The sequence below is a fragment of the Gobio gobio genome (assembly GCF_949357685.1).
Source record: "Gobio gobio genome assembly, chromosome: 3".
Lineage (NCBI taxonomy): Eukaryota > Metazoa > Chordata > Actinopteri > Cypriniformes > Gobionidae > Gobio > Gobio gobio.
This window is the reverse complement of record NC_137099.1, coordinates 41,173,111-41,193,908: the sequence shown is the minus strand read 5'-3', so window position 1 is coordinate 41,193,908 and position 20,798 is coordinate 41,173,111. Positions and strand designations below refer to the sequence as shown.

Sequence of the window (20,798 nt, the reverse complement as noted above, 5' to 3'; positions counted from 1 at the left end):
TTGGATTGCCCAGGCAATTACCATGGCCTACCAGGTGTGCAGTTTGCCTTCACCTGTGGCCGTGAGGGCTCATTCCACCAGAGGCATGGCCTCTTCAGTGGCCCTTCTTTCTGGGGTCCCCTTGCAGGATATCTGCAAGGCGGCCGGGTGGGCTACCCCAAACACCTTTATCAGGTTCTATAGCCTGGATCTCCCTACGACGCCTGGTGCTAGGGTGCTCCAGTCCTAGTTGTGCCCGGTCTCCGGCTTCACACTAGGGCAGGCGCTACCCTCAGTGTGGCCTAGTGGGGACTCGTTCCCAAAAGTGTCGTCTCGATGCAGTGCGAGTTCCCTCGAAAGGGAACTGCTCGGGTTATGTATATAACCCTTGTTCCCTGAGAAGCGCATGCTTCAGAGCAATTACTGCCGACATTACGTTCCAGATCCCCTTTTATACTTCCGGGTATGCCGTCACAGTTACGTCATCACGCACGCCAATCGGATTGGCCTAGTTGTCATTCTGACTTCAGATTCGCTAGTGCTAAGGGAGTATCCCCAAAGTGTCGTCTCGATGCAGTGCTTGTTCCCCTTCTCAGGGAACAAGGGTTATATACATAACCCGAGCAGTTTTGCTAACTTTGCACTCCAAGGAATCCAACTCTATTCTAATTGAAAACAAACAGCAGGGTTTTTAAAACAATAGACTTTTTTGTATCATAGAATTATAAAGATACAGTCCTTACACAGTAAAAAATAAAAACGGAAAATGTACTGGTAATTTTCTGCCAGTACATTATCCGGTAATTTGACGGAAAATTCTGTTAACCCTTAAAACACAAACTAATGCAATATGTAATTCAAAATACAGGTAAAACACCTGTAAAAATTCCTTCATATTTATACAGGTCATTCTGCCCTATTTTTACTGATTTTTCTTCAATTTGTAGTTACTTAAAAAAAAAAACAGGCACTTGAAAAACATGAATTTGCGCATACTGTGTAAATTCCACTGAACATATGGTTTGTTAGACTTTGCACCATTTTATTCCTCCCCTTTGAGAAACAGATGTTGCTTGATTGACATTTCTCTTATTCCTTGTTGTTTGTGCATGATTGGAAGTGCTTGCATGTTCCATATGCATCTGGGTGATCATGCAAAATACAACTGTTATCTATAACTAATTTAAACTGTGGCCATGTCAGGGTGATAGAAAAGCAATGGTGTCCAGGGAGATATTTACATGAATGGAGAATAAAGGGATTAACATCCAGTGGGAGAGAGCTGAATTAAACATAATTTAATGCTGCTCTGGGTATTGCATCATTTATTTGCCATCATTTTGGTGCAACATCTTCACCACTAAAACTACCTCAGCGAGCATCAACGATATGAGTCAGTGCCTTGCCTGGACATATGTTATTCAGGAATTCTGTGACCATCGTAAACCTCAATGGAGCTCGGGCAGCTGAGTGAAGCGTAAAGACTTTCTCAACTGGAAGGAAATGCTCTATTTGCCGTAAGGCCCCATAATGCACACGAAAGCACAAAATAACAAAAGTTTGATAATTTTCAAGAAAGTGATTAAAAATTGGTAGTGAAAGCACAGGTTTTTGATTTTTCTCCCAGTTTTAGCATCAGTTTATGGCATTTAATAAGGACATATTTCAAAGCAAACCTGAAGCTTGTAGCATGTAGTTCAGTGTGCTTACCTTCCTACCCATATTCCTCTTGACCAAACAAATGTAAGATTAACAGCTTTCGTCATGAACTTGTCATCATTTAAAAAAAGGCAGTAATGCTTTGAGATTGAGTCAGAATGCAGCTCTCTTCAATCCTGATTACTAAGGCTTTGTTAACGTCTAAATGTGCCATAGCAGAGTGCATTTCTAATTATCTGCTCAGAACTATTACTGCAGTCATAGCTAAAGTCCCTTTTGATGGATCTGCCAGACAGACTGGGACATTTCATTGCTGGTGTGACCCATTTGGCAAGTGATGTGAAGCCCATTGGCTGAAAATAACTAAACCATTAGCTCTGAGAAGATACTAAATTTAGCATTCACTCAAAGGGTTTAATATGGCACCAACTATGAGGAGTGTGGTGCGCTTTGGTTATGGTCTGTTCTCACGTGAGCAAAGTGCATGTTATATGGATATGGAAAGAAGATGTGAGCAATGCAGGTGAATAGAAATGGTGCCCCACCCATGAAATGAGTGCACTGATAAGAAATCATTTGGTTTAAGCATTGAGCTAAAGTAAAGTACTCTTATTCGTAACACTTTATAATAACTTGCATGAATAAATCATCAACAAACATTGCAAAATGCTTAACAGATACATAACCACTAGAAATGTGAAATAATGTGCTTGTTAATGTTTACTAATGAACTTTTTTCATTACATGTTGATACAACAGATAATTATTATGTAAATTAAAATGCTTACAAATTAGGGCTGCTCGATTATGAAAAAAATCATAATCACGATTATTTTGGTCAATATTGAAATCACGATTATATAACACGATTATTTCACATGACTTTGGGAATGTGTTGTATTTATTAAAAATACACCTTTCAACAATTCAATTGAAATTGTAACATTTGTTGTACTTTTTGAACTATTAAAATAAATAATATAACATATATTCAAATCAAAGTATAAAAGTATTCACGTAAAAATGATAACCACAAATAAATTAGATAAACAATTTGGTTCGGCTAGATTTGCTTTTCAGGTACGTCTAACATTAGTTTTTAGGTACAGAAATGTATCAAATGTAAAATAACATTGCATATTTGAGTGCATACATTAAAGATTAATCCTATTAAACTTACAAAAGCTATTCAATCAAGTGCAGTGAATGATGTCCTTGTCTTTTGTTGTTGTTTGTTGCTACTGCCTCTTTAAGACCTATATGATCGGATATGCGTCGTCTTTATCGACTGTATAAAGTTAACTTAAGGCATATACAGACTATGTCTGCTAGGATACTCATCAAGTTGGACATGTTGACATACGTTTTGTGTGAGTTTGTCCGTTCAAGAGCAATACTTGAAAGAGAATATTTGCGCGCTGAGAGACGTGTGCGCACTCTCGGATGAGCGCACAGAGATACATTTTCTCACAGCGCGCGCGGCTTCTCATTCGCGTCTTCTGGCACTAAACCCGGGTGATGAGGGGGAAAACGACTGGTCATATTCGAAAATATGGCAGCACTCGCATGCATTGAACAAAGTTTACAAAGAGAGAATTATTTGAAAAATATTAGGGGAAAAAAGGACGTTTACACGGCATCCCTGCTCTCGTCAGTTTTTGTTTCTTTATTAGATTGTCATAGGTCACTCTGTTTAATTTTCAAGTGGTTAAACAAATTTGTGGTGTTCCCTTGCGTTGCAGCCACTACCATGTAGCAAATCTTGCACGTAGCATGTTTCTGCTCGTCGTCTGATTCCTCGAAGCCAAACTGTTCCCAGACAACGGAGTTGGTTTTGCCTTTTTTGCTCACCAAACGCTGCTGTAACTGCCCTCCTTCTGCCATCTTTACTCGCGCCGAGTTTTTAAATTCCAGCGGATGATATGCACACGAGACTCACGACCTGAGAGAGATTTGTGGCTTCGGGAGGGGCGGATGAGCGCGTGCGCGTTTCATTCAGAACGCAAGACAAAATAAGAGTGTTCTTGCAAAACTGAACATGGCAAAATAATCGTTTTTTCTCGATTGTACTATTTTGATGATCGTTGGGAGGCGAAATCGAAATCGAAATTCGATTAATTGCACAGCCCTATTACAAATGTCATTAAACTTTCAATTCATATGATCATGCACTTCTTGAAAATCTCATTATGAATCAAGTAATTTCCGGTTTAAGAATATAGTGTACTAAGCAGTGGCGGCTGGTCAATAGAGGGCACTGGGGCGTGTGACCTGAAGCTGGTCTCTAATTGGTTTTTAAAGATCCTCCTCCGGACGCAGGTCGTTGCGTCCCTGGCAAATCAGAATTGAATGCGTGTTATTTTATCCAATCTGATTGGTTCTCGTCACCTGTCATTCAACTTTCCTCTCTTGGCCACTAAAGCGAAAGTGCGCGGGCGACACAGTCACTCCGACTCCGCCAAAACCTTGTTATGATGATCACTTTCTTAGAGATGGCAGCAGTTAAATCAAATTCTTTCACAAGGCATTCGTTGGAAGATCCCGAACCGGACCAACGCGATTTACAAATCGAGCAGCAGGCCAGCGACAGAGGACGCAGCTGCACTCGGAGCTTCACGCGCTTGTTATTACAAACGTAGGTGGCTGGCTGGATGTGTTGTTAGCAATGCCCTTTATTGCTTTCCCTGTCTTTTATTTCAAAGTGTCGGTACTGAAGTTTTGTGGACAACAACGGGGGTAAGAGACCTTAAATATCTGACTGAACAATGTAAACGTCATGACACTACTGAGATGACTGATTTTAATCAGAGAGTCATTGAGAAATTTGCTAGCCAGAAAGAAAGGAGAGCAAACTTTATGTTAAAATAGTCAACATGCTAGTCTGTTGTTGCTGTTTTTTGTTTTGTTTTTCCTTTCCTCATTCAATTATATGTGGGAAATGAATGTGTAAAAAGATAAAAGTGAAGACACTTTCCCCCGAAAAAAAAACGCCCCCCCCCCAAAAAATTATTATCACCAGCCGCCACTGGTACTAAGTGTTGATGCAATTTAAAAAAAAAAACATGTTTTGCGCCCAAATTACAATTAAGTGGTGTTGCATTTAGCTAAACTTAACTAACCACTCTTTACACAGATGTTGTTACAGTAGCTAAAAGTCCAATGCCCGTACTGTCACAGTCATGTTCTGTTTGTTTTGGTTTTCAGTCATCACATGTTCCTTTGTCTTATATTTTTCCCGCCACTTGTCTGTTTCCATAGTTACCCTCATTAGTTAGTCCTGTTCAGCTGTGTTTAGTTAATTATCTAATTTCTGTCACATGTCTGTCTTGTCCTGTGCAGCACATGTGGTGGTTTTGTCATGTTTTGATGTGATGTCATGTCTCTGGTCCCTTGTCACCCCGCCCTTCTTGTTTTCTCATTATTGGTTTATTCATTCTGTCATGTAGCGATAGGGAAAAATTGAGTGAGGACTCAAAAGCAGATAGGAATGAGTGTTTATTGTAAATAATAAAAATAAACACAAAACAAAAACCAACGAGGGGGAAAATCAAACTTAAAATAAACTAAATACAAGGAGCAGGAACACGGCAGGAAACAGACGACATAGGACATACCACGACAATAAACCAGCACAGGACTGAACACACAATGAGATAATAAAGGGTGACAAATCAAGCAGGAAATGAGGGAGAACAGGTGGGGCAAATAAACCCATAATGAGATAACAAGAAGGGCGGGGTGACAAGGGACCAGAGACATGACATCACATCAAAACAGTTTCTGTCTGCAATTTTAAGTTCCTCTTGTTCACTCAGTCTTTGTCCGGTCACCGGTATGTTAGATGTGTTGTGAGATTGCCTGTCTGCTTGTCTTTGAAGTATTGACAATTAAACTACGTTTGTGAACTGTATTTACCTGTCTTTGTCTTCCTTCCTGCACACACCTGTGACATGTACTAAATGATTAATAGTAAACATTTACAAATGATGAATAGTTTCAACTTTAGATTGGGTACTGCAAAAACATACATGCCACAACAAATGAAGACCAAATGTATGACCTTAAAACACTGTGGAGTTAATAAATACTATATTAACGTGAATAGTGTAAGTGCTTGAAATTACAAATTTCCAAAACTTTTTTTTTTCCAAAACTTTTTTAAATGTCAAAGTGGATGGCACTAGCTCACCTGCCAGTAATAAAATGATTAGTTCAAAATTTGTATGAATCAAAGTTTAATGATATTTGTTAGTATTTTATTCATATTAAATAGCAATCTGTTAATCATTATGTAATCTTTAAGTTTACTTAAAGGGTTAGTTCACCCAAAAATGAAAATTTGGTCTATTTAATTACTAACCCTCATGTCGTTCAGAACACTTCAGAACACACATTTAAGATATTTTTGATGAAATTCGAGAGCTTTCTTACCCCTCCATAGACAGCAATTTAATTACCACTTTCAAGGCCCAGAAAGGTATAGTTACAAAGACATCCGAGTTCTACATCAGAATGCCGGCTCTGCACTGTATTTACAACGTGAACTGCATAGGAGATGAGAAGAAATTGTTGAATAGTCGTTATTTTTGCTTGTTTTTTGCGCACAAAAAGTATTCTCTCCACTTCAAACTGAAGGTTTAACCACTGGAGTCACATGGACTATTTTAACAATGTTTTTACTGTCTATGGAGGGGTCAGAAAGCTCCTGGCATTCATCAAAAAGATCTTCATTTATGTTCCGAAGATGAACGAAGGTCTTATGGATTTGGAACGACATGAGGATTATTCATTTTTGGGTGAACTATACCTTTAACAAGCACCTTTAACTATCCCTTTTTGTTACTGAAGCTTCTAATCATTGTAAATGATCTGACAAAAATTATAATTTGTAAATTTTATAAAGTGTTTTAAAAGCAAGTTTTAAGCATTTCAATTTACAATAAATAATATGTTAATCATTATGTAATGTTTACTAAGTTCATTAACTCATATTTCTGTGTGAAATAAATATCAACTAATGATCTGTTAAGCATTATGTTTATGTGTGTAGCTAATAATTTGTTAATATAAAGTGTTACCACATTATAAATAAATAAAATAAGAACTAGACAACCCCCCCCCCCCCCCCCAATTAAAACATTTATACAAAATAATTTCACAACTAAGTTCAATCCTAAAGTGATTTGATCTTGAATCATGTTTTACTCATAGATACTATTATAATGAGAAGTTATTAGAGCGGCCTTCCTTTTGAGACTAAACTGTCCACCCAAGTCTCTGTCTTCTAAATAAGGCCCTTTATTATGCAGCATGCCAGGATAAGATTTATAACGACTCGCCACACACCAGTAATTGAGCAATTCGTCTTTTTCCCAGCCAATAGAGTGCAACAATCTCTCCATATAGAACTGATTCAATAAATGCCATGTGACTCTTTGGCTGCCGAGTAAATGCGTTTGCATTATAATGTGATGAGCACCTACAGAGCGGGTGTTGATGTATGCCACACTGTTCGTTGCTAGTGGTGCGGTTCATTCCCAGAGTAACAAAGTGGGCCTGTTGATTGCGAATATCTTTTTATCCACACATTTACTTAATGTTGTCTGAGACAAACTAGTTAATTTAAGCATAATGAGGTTTGATCCTTATAGTATTGATTAGGCAGACTCTTGTATGCATAAAACAGAAGGTTTCGGTTAAGGGGAGGCTAGAGGCAAAACTGGCAATGAAACTACTCTGCGAATCCGGCATACCATGAAATCCCATAAGAATTAAAATCATTGTTGGTTGCATTCTGTTATAAGACTGGAACAGAATGCCTTGATTCAAGGCATTGCCTGACCTACATCCACTCAGAATTAAGTTGTCAAGATGAGCTGAGTTAAAGTTGTCATGCTTGTCTAAGAAAATGCGCTTCTTTAAAAAACAACCAGGATAGCACATCCTGAAAATACTAGAGGTGGAATATAATACTGTGTAATAAATAAGAGAAAACAGTGTGCAATTTCATTCAGTAGGGCACAAAATACCTAACTTTAACCTAAATTCTAACTGTTTTGTACAAAGAAGAAGATTTCATGAACCAAATTTGCAAATAACTTTTTTGAGCGTCTTGGGTGAGCATTCAAACACTACATGCTACTTTCAGGCTGACAGTGATTGGTCTACAAAAGAGCTCTAACTCTAACAGTTCTTTTACATGACAGAAGAGTTCATTCAACGAGGGCAGTGGAAATGATCTGAGGGCTAAACACAGTGGCCTTTGCAATTGACAGAGTACACATTAGGCTATTATCAGTGCTCTCCCCATCCATCTGCCCTTCACCCTCCCACACACAACGCCTGCCTGCTCACACTTCAGCTGCAAACAAGCAATGGGCTCACCTGCCAGTAATAAATTATGTGTTCAAAACCTAACTAAAAAGTGCTCTAGTATGCAGTTTAATATGAACGAGGGAGTTGGTATGGGATTAATACATTTTAATGTGGCCTACTGTGGGAAAAATAAAGTTTAAAGAAATGGTTCTCAATTGAGGCCCATGCACTAGAAGGCCTCTGTAAATTTCCAATTGTTTCAAAAGTATGTATTAAATTATGTTATATTTAAAAGATGTAATGATTAAATCAGCTTAAAAATATATGTGTACAACAAATATAGTATGTTGTTTTAAAATGTAGGCAATCTAAGTTTAAGAATGTATGCAGTTCCAAAATCTCTGCAGCATCAAAAAAAAAAAAAAACAGCTTTTTTATAATTTCAACAGAAGTACCTGATGAAAAACCATAGAATGTCTGGGGGTCTTTGAAACACACCAAAGTAACTTTTAAAGAAGTGAAAAAGCCCAAGCTCCCTAATGCCAAACTTTGGCAGCAAAGAGCGTTTGAGCTTATCGCCCAATTCCAGAGCAATGGCATAAAGCTGGGAACAGGGTCAACGTGGCACAATAACAGGAGTGGGCGCACACATGCACACACATGCCGCGCAGATGCACCCGGTCTCAGCTGTGCCATACACGCTGCCTACGGCAGCCCATGCCAGACACTGTCACTCACTGTAACACAATGATGATTTCATGTGTAAATCAAAAACAGGCAGTATAAGCTGTGTGTTAGGCCTATGTACCTAAATACAACATAGGGCCCCAATGCCAGATTGGACCGGGTACATTCCAGCACCGAGGGAATCAGCATGTGTTCTAGCATGTGCCATCATGTATGACTCACAAGTTACATTGCTCTTAGTTTCGTCATTTGCTTACTGATACAGTCAGCTTGCAATGAGTATATTATTACCCACAAAGATTAAATGTAACTCCATGTCACGATATACTGAATATTAGCCATAATTCATATATAATTTATTTAAAAATCAGATCATTATTCTAGTTGGAGCTATGATATCATTATCAGGATTTTTTTCAGTTTTGAAGACAGCAATCAAGCATTACAAAAAGGAGGCCTTTTCTATTTTGAAAAGGTGTTTTTTGACACCATAAGGTGTTTATTAGAAAAATAATCAATGCTGATATTTCTACAAATGCCTAATTTTCAGGATTCATCTGTTCACTGTTACAAGGTTGAATAGTAATCAGCCATCCCCAACTGCAAAATGTTATGCAATATGTTGACTGTAAGTAACATTGCACCTACATGTCTACTAACTCTCATTAGAGTGTTAGTAGAGTGTTAGTAGACTGGTAAGGTTAGGGTTAGAATAAGTTGACATATACTTGCAAAATTACTTATAGTCAGTAGAATGTCTGTTGGAGGTCCATCACAATAAAGTGTTAGCAGATATTAAGCAGACAGACTATTAAAGGTCCCGTTTTTCGTGTTTTTTTGAAGCTTTGATTGTGTTTACAGTGTGCAATTTAAAGGGTAACTAAACCCCTGCTCAGAGCTTAACTCCACCCACTGGCAATTTTCAAAAAATGCTGGAAAAGTGGGCAGAGCCCGGCGGACACAGAGGGGATGAACCGAGGGCGGGGCTGAGCGGAGGGCGTGCACCTGAGACCCGCAGTGACGGATTGTTTGACAGCTGTCAGACTCGCGAGTTGCAAAGATGGAGAATGACTGAAGTGACGCCAGCTTTGCAACAGAGCGGTCATTTCTCCTACCTTCACCTGAAGTGGAGGAGGGTGGATTGTCTGTAACAGACACAAACCCGGAGCCTTATCAATGCGAGCCGCTGCTCAAACTGCGTTAACTCCCGATGCCGACGATGCTAGTGAAGCAGCAGCGCAAGAGAACTGACCTAATCTATCTGCGTCCGCGGCAACCACTTGCGTGTCAGGGTTTGAAAGCGCGTCTCATGTATGAAAATTATCTGTACACATGACGGGCGGCAATAATATCGCAAGAAAAGCCTGACGTGTACTGACAACTGCATTATTTAACCGTATTTTCTTCAATACAATGTTAAAGCAAGTGTCAAGTCAGTTTCATTCATAATGTTTACTTCATGTAATATGACAGTTCATACTGGAGTGAAGCCGTTCTCATCGTGTGATTGGGGGAAACATTTCTGAGGGCGTGGTGAGCTCGTGCCAGGGGCGCGGATAGAGAGCCGTTGGAGGTACCATCCTACGTCACGATGTACCACAACGTCCAATAGGAAAATTCAACTGCAGTAGCCACCGTTCAACCTTAAGAGGGCAGCACTTTGGCGGTTTTACACCATATTTTATAGAATTAAAACACTTTATACTCAAATGTCAAAACATTTACTCGAATCAATGAACAGCATTAATAAAGCCCCATTATTACAGATCATTAACTAAAAAAAGTTGGTTTAGGGTTTAGTTACCCTTTAACATGTGTTCATGTTTTGCGTGTAAAAAAACACAGTATTTTTCACACAATTTACTTATCTGTATACTGCTGTTTTCACTGTCCTCAAAACGGCTTGAAAGATTTCCCTGTTCTATGAAGTCCCTCCTTCAGAAATACGTAACGAGTTCTGATTGTGCCAGCGGTTCCCGTGTTGTGATTCGACAGCAGCTTAGGGCACGCAGAGCGCACGTTACCGGAAAGGTCACGCCTCTCACCATAACGGGGATGCATGTGCTCAATGATCTCTAAGTACAGCGTCCCTGGGAAAGCCAAACAAAGGTGACTTGACTCCGGGATGAAAATAACAGCGTCTCCACGACATGTCGACAAACAAACTATACGAACGCAACAGAACGCAACACTTCCTATTCTCCGGGAGCAACAAGACCACGCCCCCTTTTTCGCGTACTCTTGTGGGCGGAGGTTAGTCGACAAACTGCTCTACTGACGTAATTAAAGCAGGAAATACCAGGATGTAGTCCTAACCAGCCGTTCGCTGTAGGCTTTGAAAGGGAACTTCTGTTAAATAAAATATCTCGCTTGGCATTGAACTTTGAGCATTATAATTTTACAGGTATTATATATGCTCTAACAGCAACATTACACACTAACTAAAGTTTGAAAAATGGGATCACGAAGAACAGGACCTTTAATACTATAATGAGAGTTAGTTGACATGTAGTTGCAAAGTTACTAATAGGAAACATAATGTTCAAAAGAGACCATCAAAATAAAGTGTTACCAAGCATTGACATATCTCCTGGAGACATAACTTCCAGTCTTTTTAATAAACACCATCTCCACAAAATGTGCATATTTGCTAATACAGCAAGATGGAAACAAATGGATGGAGGGGCCAAAAGGGAATCCTCGTGGAAAATGGAAGGAAGGAAGGAAGGAAGGAATAGTTGAGTAAATGCATACACATGCACATCTATAATAATTAATAAAAAATATAATAACATATATTGTAAATTATGTTATTAATAGCCTATAAAAATGTATCACTGTATTACAAATATAAATATTATAGTACAACTGCAACGACAATTCCTGTTATACTCAGTGATGGGCTATTAATCACGTGAGCAGCTCTCATAGTCAAAGGGCTGGCACAAGCAAGGGGAAGTATTCAAATTCAGTTCTCTCTAATTGTAAGTAAGCGTTGCACATGCTTGTGCGCGGTGAGAGTGGAGAAGCGCACTGTCAGTCAAGCGCGCTATGTGGGGCGGTCTCTGCTCAGAGATGTCTGAATATGTCAAGAATCACTTCAGCTGCCGCACGCTTTTAAACAGCACTCCATCTCCTCCAGTGCCGCCACGCGGAAAGAGTTTCATATATGCTGTTTAGCTTCAGAAGATTATGAAGGAATCCTTTACGATTGCCGTGCGCGACAAGCCTTCAGTGCACAGGAGTGAAGGAAGAACAGCTGGAGTGCTGTCCAGCGTCCTGAAGTCAAGAAGCCAGAAGTGCTGAAGAGAGCACAGGCGTTCACAGAGGACTGTATGTCGATGCCGATCAAGTGTTGAGATGACTCGGAAAAGGCTGCGTTCTGTGGCTGTCTGGGGATTCATTGCGTGCGAAATAGGAATTCTGTTGAGGTAAGAGCAAAATATTTTTTCCTACTGGAGGAGAGGGTAAAGACAGTTTTCCCCCCTATACTGTTTTGTCTCGGGATTCAGCATCACATGAATACTCCGTGATCGTCACGTGCTGTGGAGGTTGAAAGTATCAAAAAGCATAAAGTGTGCACTTTCACCCTTACAGCGCAACAATGCATCATCGTAGTATAAATATGATTTTGGAGACTGTGCCAGACAGAGTTGTAGTATTGCATATTCTTTTGCATTATGTGAATCTTTTACTTCAATATAATTTATCAGTACAGTAAGCTATAATGTTATGAATATGATGGCCATTGACGGCACAGATAAAGTTTTTAAGCAGCTTGTTCTCAGTGTAACAGGTGATCTCTTGTCATTTTCAAAGATAGTGAGCTCAGGGATCATAATGGAAAGTATTGTTCTTATTAAATAAAATACTCATCATTATTTCTATAATTCTGAATGATGCTATTTAGAAAATATGTTGAGGAAGCTTTTGTGCAAGAATATTAGAAATCTGAAAATATTAAAGGAAAACAATATATATATATATATTAATATCAAATAACTTCTATTTTTTGAAAAAAAAAGAAAGAAAATGATGCAAAGTAAAGAAAATGAATATTTGTTTCACAATACTATCTTCCTTCCCACAGAAAAAAAAAAGTTTGAAAGGAGTAAATGGATTTTTCAAAACGATTTAACAAGTTATGGTAATTTATTGATACTACATCCCAGTGGAACTTTACCTTCTTATGAGTCCCAGATGATATTCATTAAAGCCCGTCATAAATATCTCTTAGTTTGGGTAATTATTTTTACTCTGCCATACTCTTTTTTCATCACCCTTTCTGTCTGGTCTTAAAAGTAGCTTCAAAATATGAAATTGGCATTCTGGGTCCCTTTGAACTGCACTGAATCCTCCCAATTCTTTTTGCTGATGATGCTATGAATTTTTAATGTTTCATTTGTCTACGATCCTTGGGTTCACGCAAGCGTAAAGTCTTGCATTATTGATACATTGGCACTTGCAGTGTCTATGTCGCCTTTGTATTGGCTGCAATTCTGTGTACCCTGAGGAAGAGTTTTTACTTAAAGCCACCCCAGAGGAAGTTGTTTTCAAAGAAAAGCTGGATGCGCTCCATTCCACAACTCAGAATTAATTACAGTGAACAGGAAATATTCATTCTTGCTACCAAGTCTCACTTTAGAATGTGTTATGCAAAATGTTGAGAATAACCTTTTGCAAGAGCTACTCACCAATAAGATTGATCTTCAGAGATGGGCAAATACTATGGATAGTATTGAAATGAGGGGGAAAACGATAATCTCTTTTTGTTATCAGTCAACAATGGCTCAGAATTACTTGACAACAGGTGCATTGCCAGCAAGGTGCTGAGAAGTAGAAGTCTCAATGTGCTTATATCTTAGCCAAGATCTTTGTGCAAAGATTGCATTTGCAGGCTCTGTAGATTGTGTAAAGCTTCTCTTCGACTCTTTCTGATTTTCACAGTTGATAGAATCTTGTTCAGTCTTATTAATGTGTTAATAGTGATGTGTGCTGGCATAGCACATTTGGCATTTTCTTTGATGATTCTTTTCCTTGATCTATTTGAATTAAAATTCTTGAATAAAAATAAAACAAATCCACTATTATTTGCAATGCAATCAAAATTAGCCCAAGAAACCCCAGTCCATAATAAATCGTATTCTTTACATTGGTCTACCATCCTTACGCATTATTATTTCACTATGTCCTGAATTTTAATCTGATCTTTTTGAGTTAAAACTAAGGCATAGTACAAATTAAACTGTTATTGATAAGAATATATATATATGAATCAGGAATGCACCATATACTGTTCCATTTGAAGAATTTTAAAATATACTTTGATTGCATTTTTTTGTAGTTATATAGCTGACACATAAAGAATACTTTAAAGTATACAGAAGTACATGTGTACATTTTCTAAATATAGGTGTAAACCAGATATGATATTGACAAAACAACTATATGGAGAAAATTGGCTACAAGTTTACATGCGGACTACATATTTTAAGTGTGATTAGAATTAAAAATGATTTCCATGACCGCTTCCCACTACTTTCTAAAAAAAAATAAAATAACAAATAATCCAATTCAAACTACCAAAGCCACATAGCATATACTCAAACACATCAAAACATAAAGTCCTCACCACATTGCCACAGATGACAACACACATACATCAACGACTACAATCAAAAAACGTCCCCCAGCATGCACACGCTTGGCATTGACACTGTGAAGGAGTACAGACAGATATTACAGCTGCCAGTCTATCCTCAGAGAGGATAATGGAATATGGCACACTACAGTTTTGTGTTCATACTCTACACCACTCAGCACAGGTTTACATGCCTCTGCTTCTTACTAGCTAGTCATTATGTGCCTCTAGGTTGACATGGATTTGAATATGTGTTGTTTTCTTCAAGAACATAAAGGATCAAAATTGCCTGTTTAGCGCCCTAGTCTTTCTGCCGTACCCTGTTTTGTTGGACGTTGAATATTGTCACAGTTTCTAACTTGTTGGTGGCTTCACGGATGACTAAGCTTATTTCTAAATAGCTTTAGGAACACAAATAAGGGTCACAGAGCTTAGCTGTCACACGGGAAAGTTGTCACAAGAGCTATATTTCAGTAACTATAAGTAAAAAATTTTTACTTTTGAGTAAAAATTCCATTATTCAGATGCTTTTTATGCACATATTGGTTCCAAACATCTATTTAATACTGAATAATAAGCAAAAATCACATTTTTGCTATAGTTGTTTTCTATATAAGTGAACACAATACAAAACACATTGGCATACATGTAGGCAAGGGTCAATTGTATAATAAAGGTACATTTCAAGAATTATTTTCGTATATGTCAGATTGGCTGCATTTTAATTTTTAGTCAAAACATTTCTGAAAAGCCTATGTGAGGCTTTTAAATAGCAACTTCTCATTGTGACAACTTTCCCCATAAAGTGTGAAAACTGCCAATGGGACATGTTGTCACAAAAGGTCAGCATGTGCATTTATTTTCCCCCTAAGCAAACACTGTGAAAAATGTTTGCCAAGGCTTTTTAGGTATGTGCTTTTATAGAAATTAACTTTGAAAAAAAATTACTTACTTACTTAACTTATTTCGATAGTTCACTTGAGACATTCTACTTACTACAAGTAACGTCTCGGTTACATATTTAACCCTCATTCCCTAAAGGAGGGAATGAAGATGTTACGTCAGTGACTGACGGAATGGGGGTTTTGCTTACGAGCCTATCACCTTCGAGTTCTACAAAACGAGCCAATGGCAAAACAATGCCATGGGTCTGTGTAATTTACATAGCAAACTCCGCCCACCAGCGTGGGTATATAAGAAGCTGCACATGCATTCTCGCATTATTACCTGCTGAGGAGCCAAGGTTGAGCGCCCCGGCCGTACCAGCGGTACAGTTTTTTTGGCATGGGGACATAACAGACTGCAGTGGCTCAAAGGGAGCTCTCTGCAGGGCAGATAGAACCACTGCGAACCCCAAGAGGGCATCTGTAGAGGGAACCTCCCTCCTCTAAGGAACCTGATGACCAGGTCATGCTGTCCTACAGTTTTTAAATCCACAAGGTCGTGGTGCGCAGAGATCGCAGCCACGTAAACCTTCAGGGTGGAAGGAGATAGCCTTCGTTCCAACCCCTCTTGGAGGAAGGAGAGCACAGACCCGATCGGGCATTTTCTTGGCGAGAAGAACACCAGGTGACGAAGAGGTTCCACTTCAGAGCATATACATGTCTCATGGACAAGGCTCTAGCTGTAGTGATGGTAGCCACCACCTGAGGTGGTAGGGTACTCAAACCTTCCTCGTCCCGTCCAGAACCCACACATGCAGGTTCCATAGGTCGGGATGCAGGTGCCAGAGGGTGCCCCGTCTCTGAGAAAGGAGGTCCTTCCTCAGAGGGACTGGCCAGGGAGCGCAACCAAAAGGACCTAGTCCTCGTCCTCCCTGATCTTGCACAGGACCTGTGGGAGAAGGCTCACTGAGGGAAACACACCCTTGCATAGGCCCCGTGGCCAGTTGTGCGGTAGTGCATCCGTGCCGAGGGTCCCCTCGGTGAGGGAAAAATACCAGCAGCAATGGGAATTGTCTGGGGAGAAAAACAGGTCAGATGCTTCTGACTCCATAACAAGAGATGACGGGCGACATACGACGGGAGCGCAGAACACCCTGATGGTTGATGTACGCTACTGTCGCCATGTTGTCTGAACGGACCAGTATGTGCTTGCCCTTCAGCAGCATTTGAAAACGGTGCAGGGCTAGACATACAGCCATCAACTCGAGACAATTGACATGCCATAGGCGCTGGGTTCCTGTCCAGGAATCCGCGGCAGTATGTCCATTGCACATGGCACCCCAGCCCGTGGTGGAGGCATCTGTTGACACAACCACATGCCTGGAAACTCGGTCTAAGGGCACTCCGGCCTGTAGAAAAGGGAGGTTCGACCACGGACTAGAGAGCTGCATTGGGATTGAGTCCCGCCGGGTCCCGCGGGACCCAACGCAAATCTCGCGGGAGAGGGCGGTTTGAATTTTGCTGCGGGCGGGAATGGGCGGCTAAAAAAAACACAGCGGGAATCGGCGGGATAGGGAGGTTGCCTAACGACATGATGGAGAAGATGTCAATAGATGATGTAGAAAAGAACCTCAAATGAGGTATTTACAGCACAAAAGCTAAGCAAGGAAAGTCTGACATTTGGAGAAGTTTCTCAATTGTTTTGGTAGGCAAAATCATGCGGTATAACGTTATATGTATCCACATATTGCGCAGCTGGCAAATACATAGCTACTTGATCATACCTCACCAAAAACGCTCAGCACTCCCTGCAGGTCAAGTTGACTGTTTGGTGTTTTTGACTAACAATACATAGAAGTTTAGTGAGTGGAATTGTTTCTAAATGTCCGTTTGCTATTTTGTGTTCACATTACGTTCTGTTGAAGCATGTTTTCTCAGGTTTCCTTTCAGTCGGTCACGTTCGACGTACGTCGGAACTGACCGACGAATTGGGATCTGTTTTTTGTTTCTCAATCTGTTTTTTCTGTTTTCTGTTTTGCAAAGCATTCTATTTTTATGTGCAAAGTTTTTGATAAAAACGAAATTATATTTGAATGTATTTGTCTTTTAGTTTTTTTACATGCAGGCCAGGGAAACGAAACAAACAACCCCATGAATCTCTTTAATAATACCAATACAAATACGTGTTTTTTTTCCCCTGCGGGACGGGAGAAGACACAAAATCAATGCATCTCTATTATTGTGCGGGAATAAATTCTCAGAGTTTTGCGGGTGCGGGCGGGAGTGGACATACATATTGCGGGAGCGGGCGGGAGTGTAACACATACGTTGCGGGAGCGGGCGGTAATGGTCACAAGGGCTGCCTTGACGACTTTAGTGAAGACGCGAGGAGACAGGGCTAACATGAATGGAAGTACACAGGCGTACCCACGATGGGGCAGCGAAGCTGAATGACCGGCCCAGACGTGGGAGGCAGAGCATCCCGAGGTGGGGGCACGGTCATGTTACACGTCCTGACAGAGGAGGCCAGGGAAGGACGAGTGTTCCGCAGCGACCTCCTCTGACAGGGGTCTGGTGTCAAAGGGGGATGAGAGCAGCGAGGCAATGCATCGCACGCTGTCAACCGTGCCCTCTTGGGGCTCGGAGGCGAACATGTCAGATCTTACTTTAACCATGAATAGGGTGCCGCCGATCGTGAGGCCAGTGGCAGAAGGGGAAAACAAAATATTCTCCCCCGGCTCTTCACCAGGGGAAGGAGTGGTCCTGTTACCATCTCCTGGGAAAGACCAATGTTCACCTCCAAGCTGCCCATCTCAGGATCACCGCTTGGCCTGGCGTTTGGCAGGGACTGCTGGCGGCCGGGGCAGAATATGTTTTATCGCCTCAGTCTGCTTCTGTTCGGCCGAGAACTATTGGGCAAAGTCACCCTCAAATCACCCTGGCCACCAGCCAAAGTAATCCCTCCCATGAAAGAAATAGATTGAGGTGTGCCAGAGGTGACTCTAACTCCTTTACGAAGGTCATAGAGTCTTGACCGCAACATTGCAAGGGTCATGTTCCCGCAGTGGGAACATGAGTCATCCACAAATGCTCTCTCGGCGTGCACTAAACCCAAGCACGCAAGGCAGCGCTCATGCCTGTCAGACGGACTAACTAGCCAACTGCACCCAGAAACACATGGGCAAGGCATCTTGAAAAAGACTTGCCACGTGTAGCTCTTTTAGAAGAGGAGAAAAACTCTGCAGAATCCGAAGTGCCCAGGGAGAACACACACGCTATGCCAGATCACTGCACAGATCAGACAGGAACGCGCCGTCACAGCGACAGACTGGAGAGTTGCTCGTCTTGAAGAGAAAGCTCAGAAGGCAAGTGAACACTCGACTCCGAAGCAGAAACATAATGCAAGATTGCATGTGCAGCTCTTTATATACCCACGCTGGTGGGTGGAGTTCGCTATGCAAATTCCGCAGACCCATGGCATTGCTTTTCCATTGGCTCATTTTGTAGAACTCGAAGGTGATAGGCTTCTAAGCGAAACCCCCATTTCCTGACGTAACTCGGAGTGACTGACTGAAAGGGAACTTTGCAACTACATGTTTACTAGCATTCATTTGAGTATTAGTAGACTGTCTGCTTAAAGGGTAACTTCAGTGATTTAGCATTAGGCATTGTATTAATAGAAACCTGGTAGTATATTCAAATTATGGTACTTTCCCCCCTCATATCCCCCTAAGACGAGAGAATTCTGCAATTTATTTCTGGAAAAAATCCGCCAATGACGCAAATATCGTCATTTTGCGTCATTGGAGGATTTTTTGGCCAGAGGCTAAAGACTACAGCCACTAGATGGAGTTGTTCCGCATGTTATCAACCCGCCCACAGGGGAGAGATCTCATGCACAGAATTTAAGACACAGACGGCCGCATTCATAACGGATCGTGTGAGTGAGTGTTTCAACTTTTCAATGAATTCCTGTGATAGTTTAGCTTCCACATGCGATATGAAAACGTGCCAGACTGGTGCTTAACGTTACCTCAGCTCTTCGTGATGAATGAAATCTGACACTGCTGCATTCGTTCGGCTCACTCATACTTTAGTGAAAAGACACGTTCAGTTTTTAATTGTAGTGTTTATTCTCTAACTGAACTAAATGATTGTATTACTATGAAGATCAAAACGACGGTGTACGGAGTGGCTTCGTAGGGCAGCGAAGCGAGTGCATTCTGGGAGTTGTTGTCTTTCATCCACATGAGACAAAAATAAATTTTCTGTCTTTTCTCAGTCTAGAAGGCACCAAATTTAAAAATAATTTCACATTTCTACTACATAAATGACCCAGTTTAAATGGGTCACTGAAGTAACCCTTTAATATCTGCTAACACTTTATTTTAATGCTCCCACAAAAGACATTCTACTGACTAACTGACTATAAGTAACTTTGCAAGTACATGTCAACTTATTCTACAAACCCTAATCGTAACCTAACAGTCCACTAATACTCTAATGAGAGTTATTTGACATGTAGTCAAATACATGTCTATTTGACATGTTAATGAGAGTTAGTTGCAAAGTTATAGTTGCAAATTTACTTGTAGTTAGTGTAATGTCTAAAAATAGCCCCAATCTCCCCTACTGGATTGCAAAACTTTGATTTGGATTGGTAAAGAGAGAACACTTAATCAATCAGAACTTGATATAGAGACACATCACAGAAGTAATTAGCATTTAGACTGCAATTCGCAGTAATCTGCACTGACAATTCACAATGACTGTCTGTTGGAAGGATTGAAATGTGTTATTATTAAAACTGACATTTTCATTACAGGTTCATTGTTTGAAGACTTGGATTTCATTATGTACAGTCATAATTACTATTCAGAGTGGGGAAATACTGCATACGTAATGAATTAGAGAAAGACAGAGATTGTCGCTTTGTCAAATCTGTCTGACTTTTTGTGGCTGCAGTTCAGCCAGTGCCAACTCAAATAACTTGACTAGACAAGGACGGACTACTGTCAGCACTGGACCAAAGACAGTGTAGGTCACCGTGCATCATAGTGTCATCTGCTCCAAGAGAAAGACATGGCTTTTTCTGAGTCTCAGACTTTTACCCACCAAAAATATACAGACGTATATCATACTTTTAAAGTGTTATCTGTATTTTTTTTAAATAACTGCATGTAATTACATCAGTTATTACTTTCTTTTATCACATCTATAATTACACTGTTGACCCTTCCCTTACACCTTAAAGGGGTCATGAACTGCATTGGTTTATAATGTTTCCTGGGGTGCACTTATAATTTTAGTATGATTTTTACATAAACAATTAGAAATAAAAGGCATTTTTCCTACCCTGGTTTTATCCCTCTGATTTGAACGCTCTGTTTGAAGGGGCGTGTCTGCTGTGAGACTTCAGTGTAAACACCCACTGCTGTGATTGGCTGACATTTTTGCACATGAAATAAGTGTTACATGTGGAACTCTCTGACTGTGAAGTTGACCGTTTAGTCACTGGTTGATTTACTGACACATAGACAAAGACTGTCTGACTACATGAATCACTGGTCACAGATCAGGCATTACAATTAACACGGTTACTTATATGTTGTTGCATTACTTTCAAGTTCATA

At 40.2% G+C, this 20,798-nt stretch overlaps 1 protein-coding gene across 1 annotated transcript in view; it reads left to right on the top strand.

The window, feature by feature from the left end:
* The first annotated feature begins 11,600 nt into the window (after nucleotides 1-11,600).
* glra3 (glycine receptor, alpha 3) overlaps nucleotides 11,601-20,798 on the top strand; it is a 57,832-nt gene continuing 48,634 nt past the window's right edge. Inside the window, exon 1 of the mRNA XM_079813095.1 lies at nucleotides 11,601-12,071. Within this exon, the coding sequence (XP_079669221.1) occupies nucleotides 12,001-12,071 (71 nt within the window). The 5' untranslated portion in view covers nucleotides 11,601-12,000. The remainder of the gene's footprint in view (nucleotides 12,072-20,798) is intronic.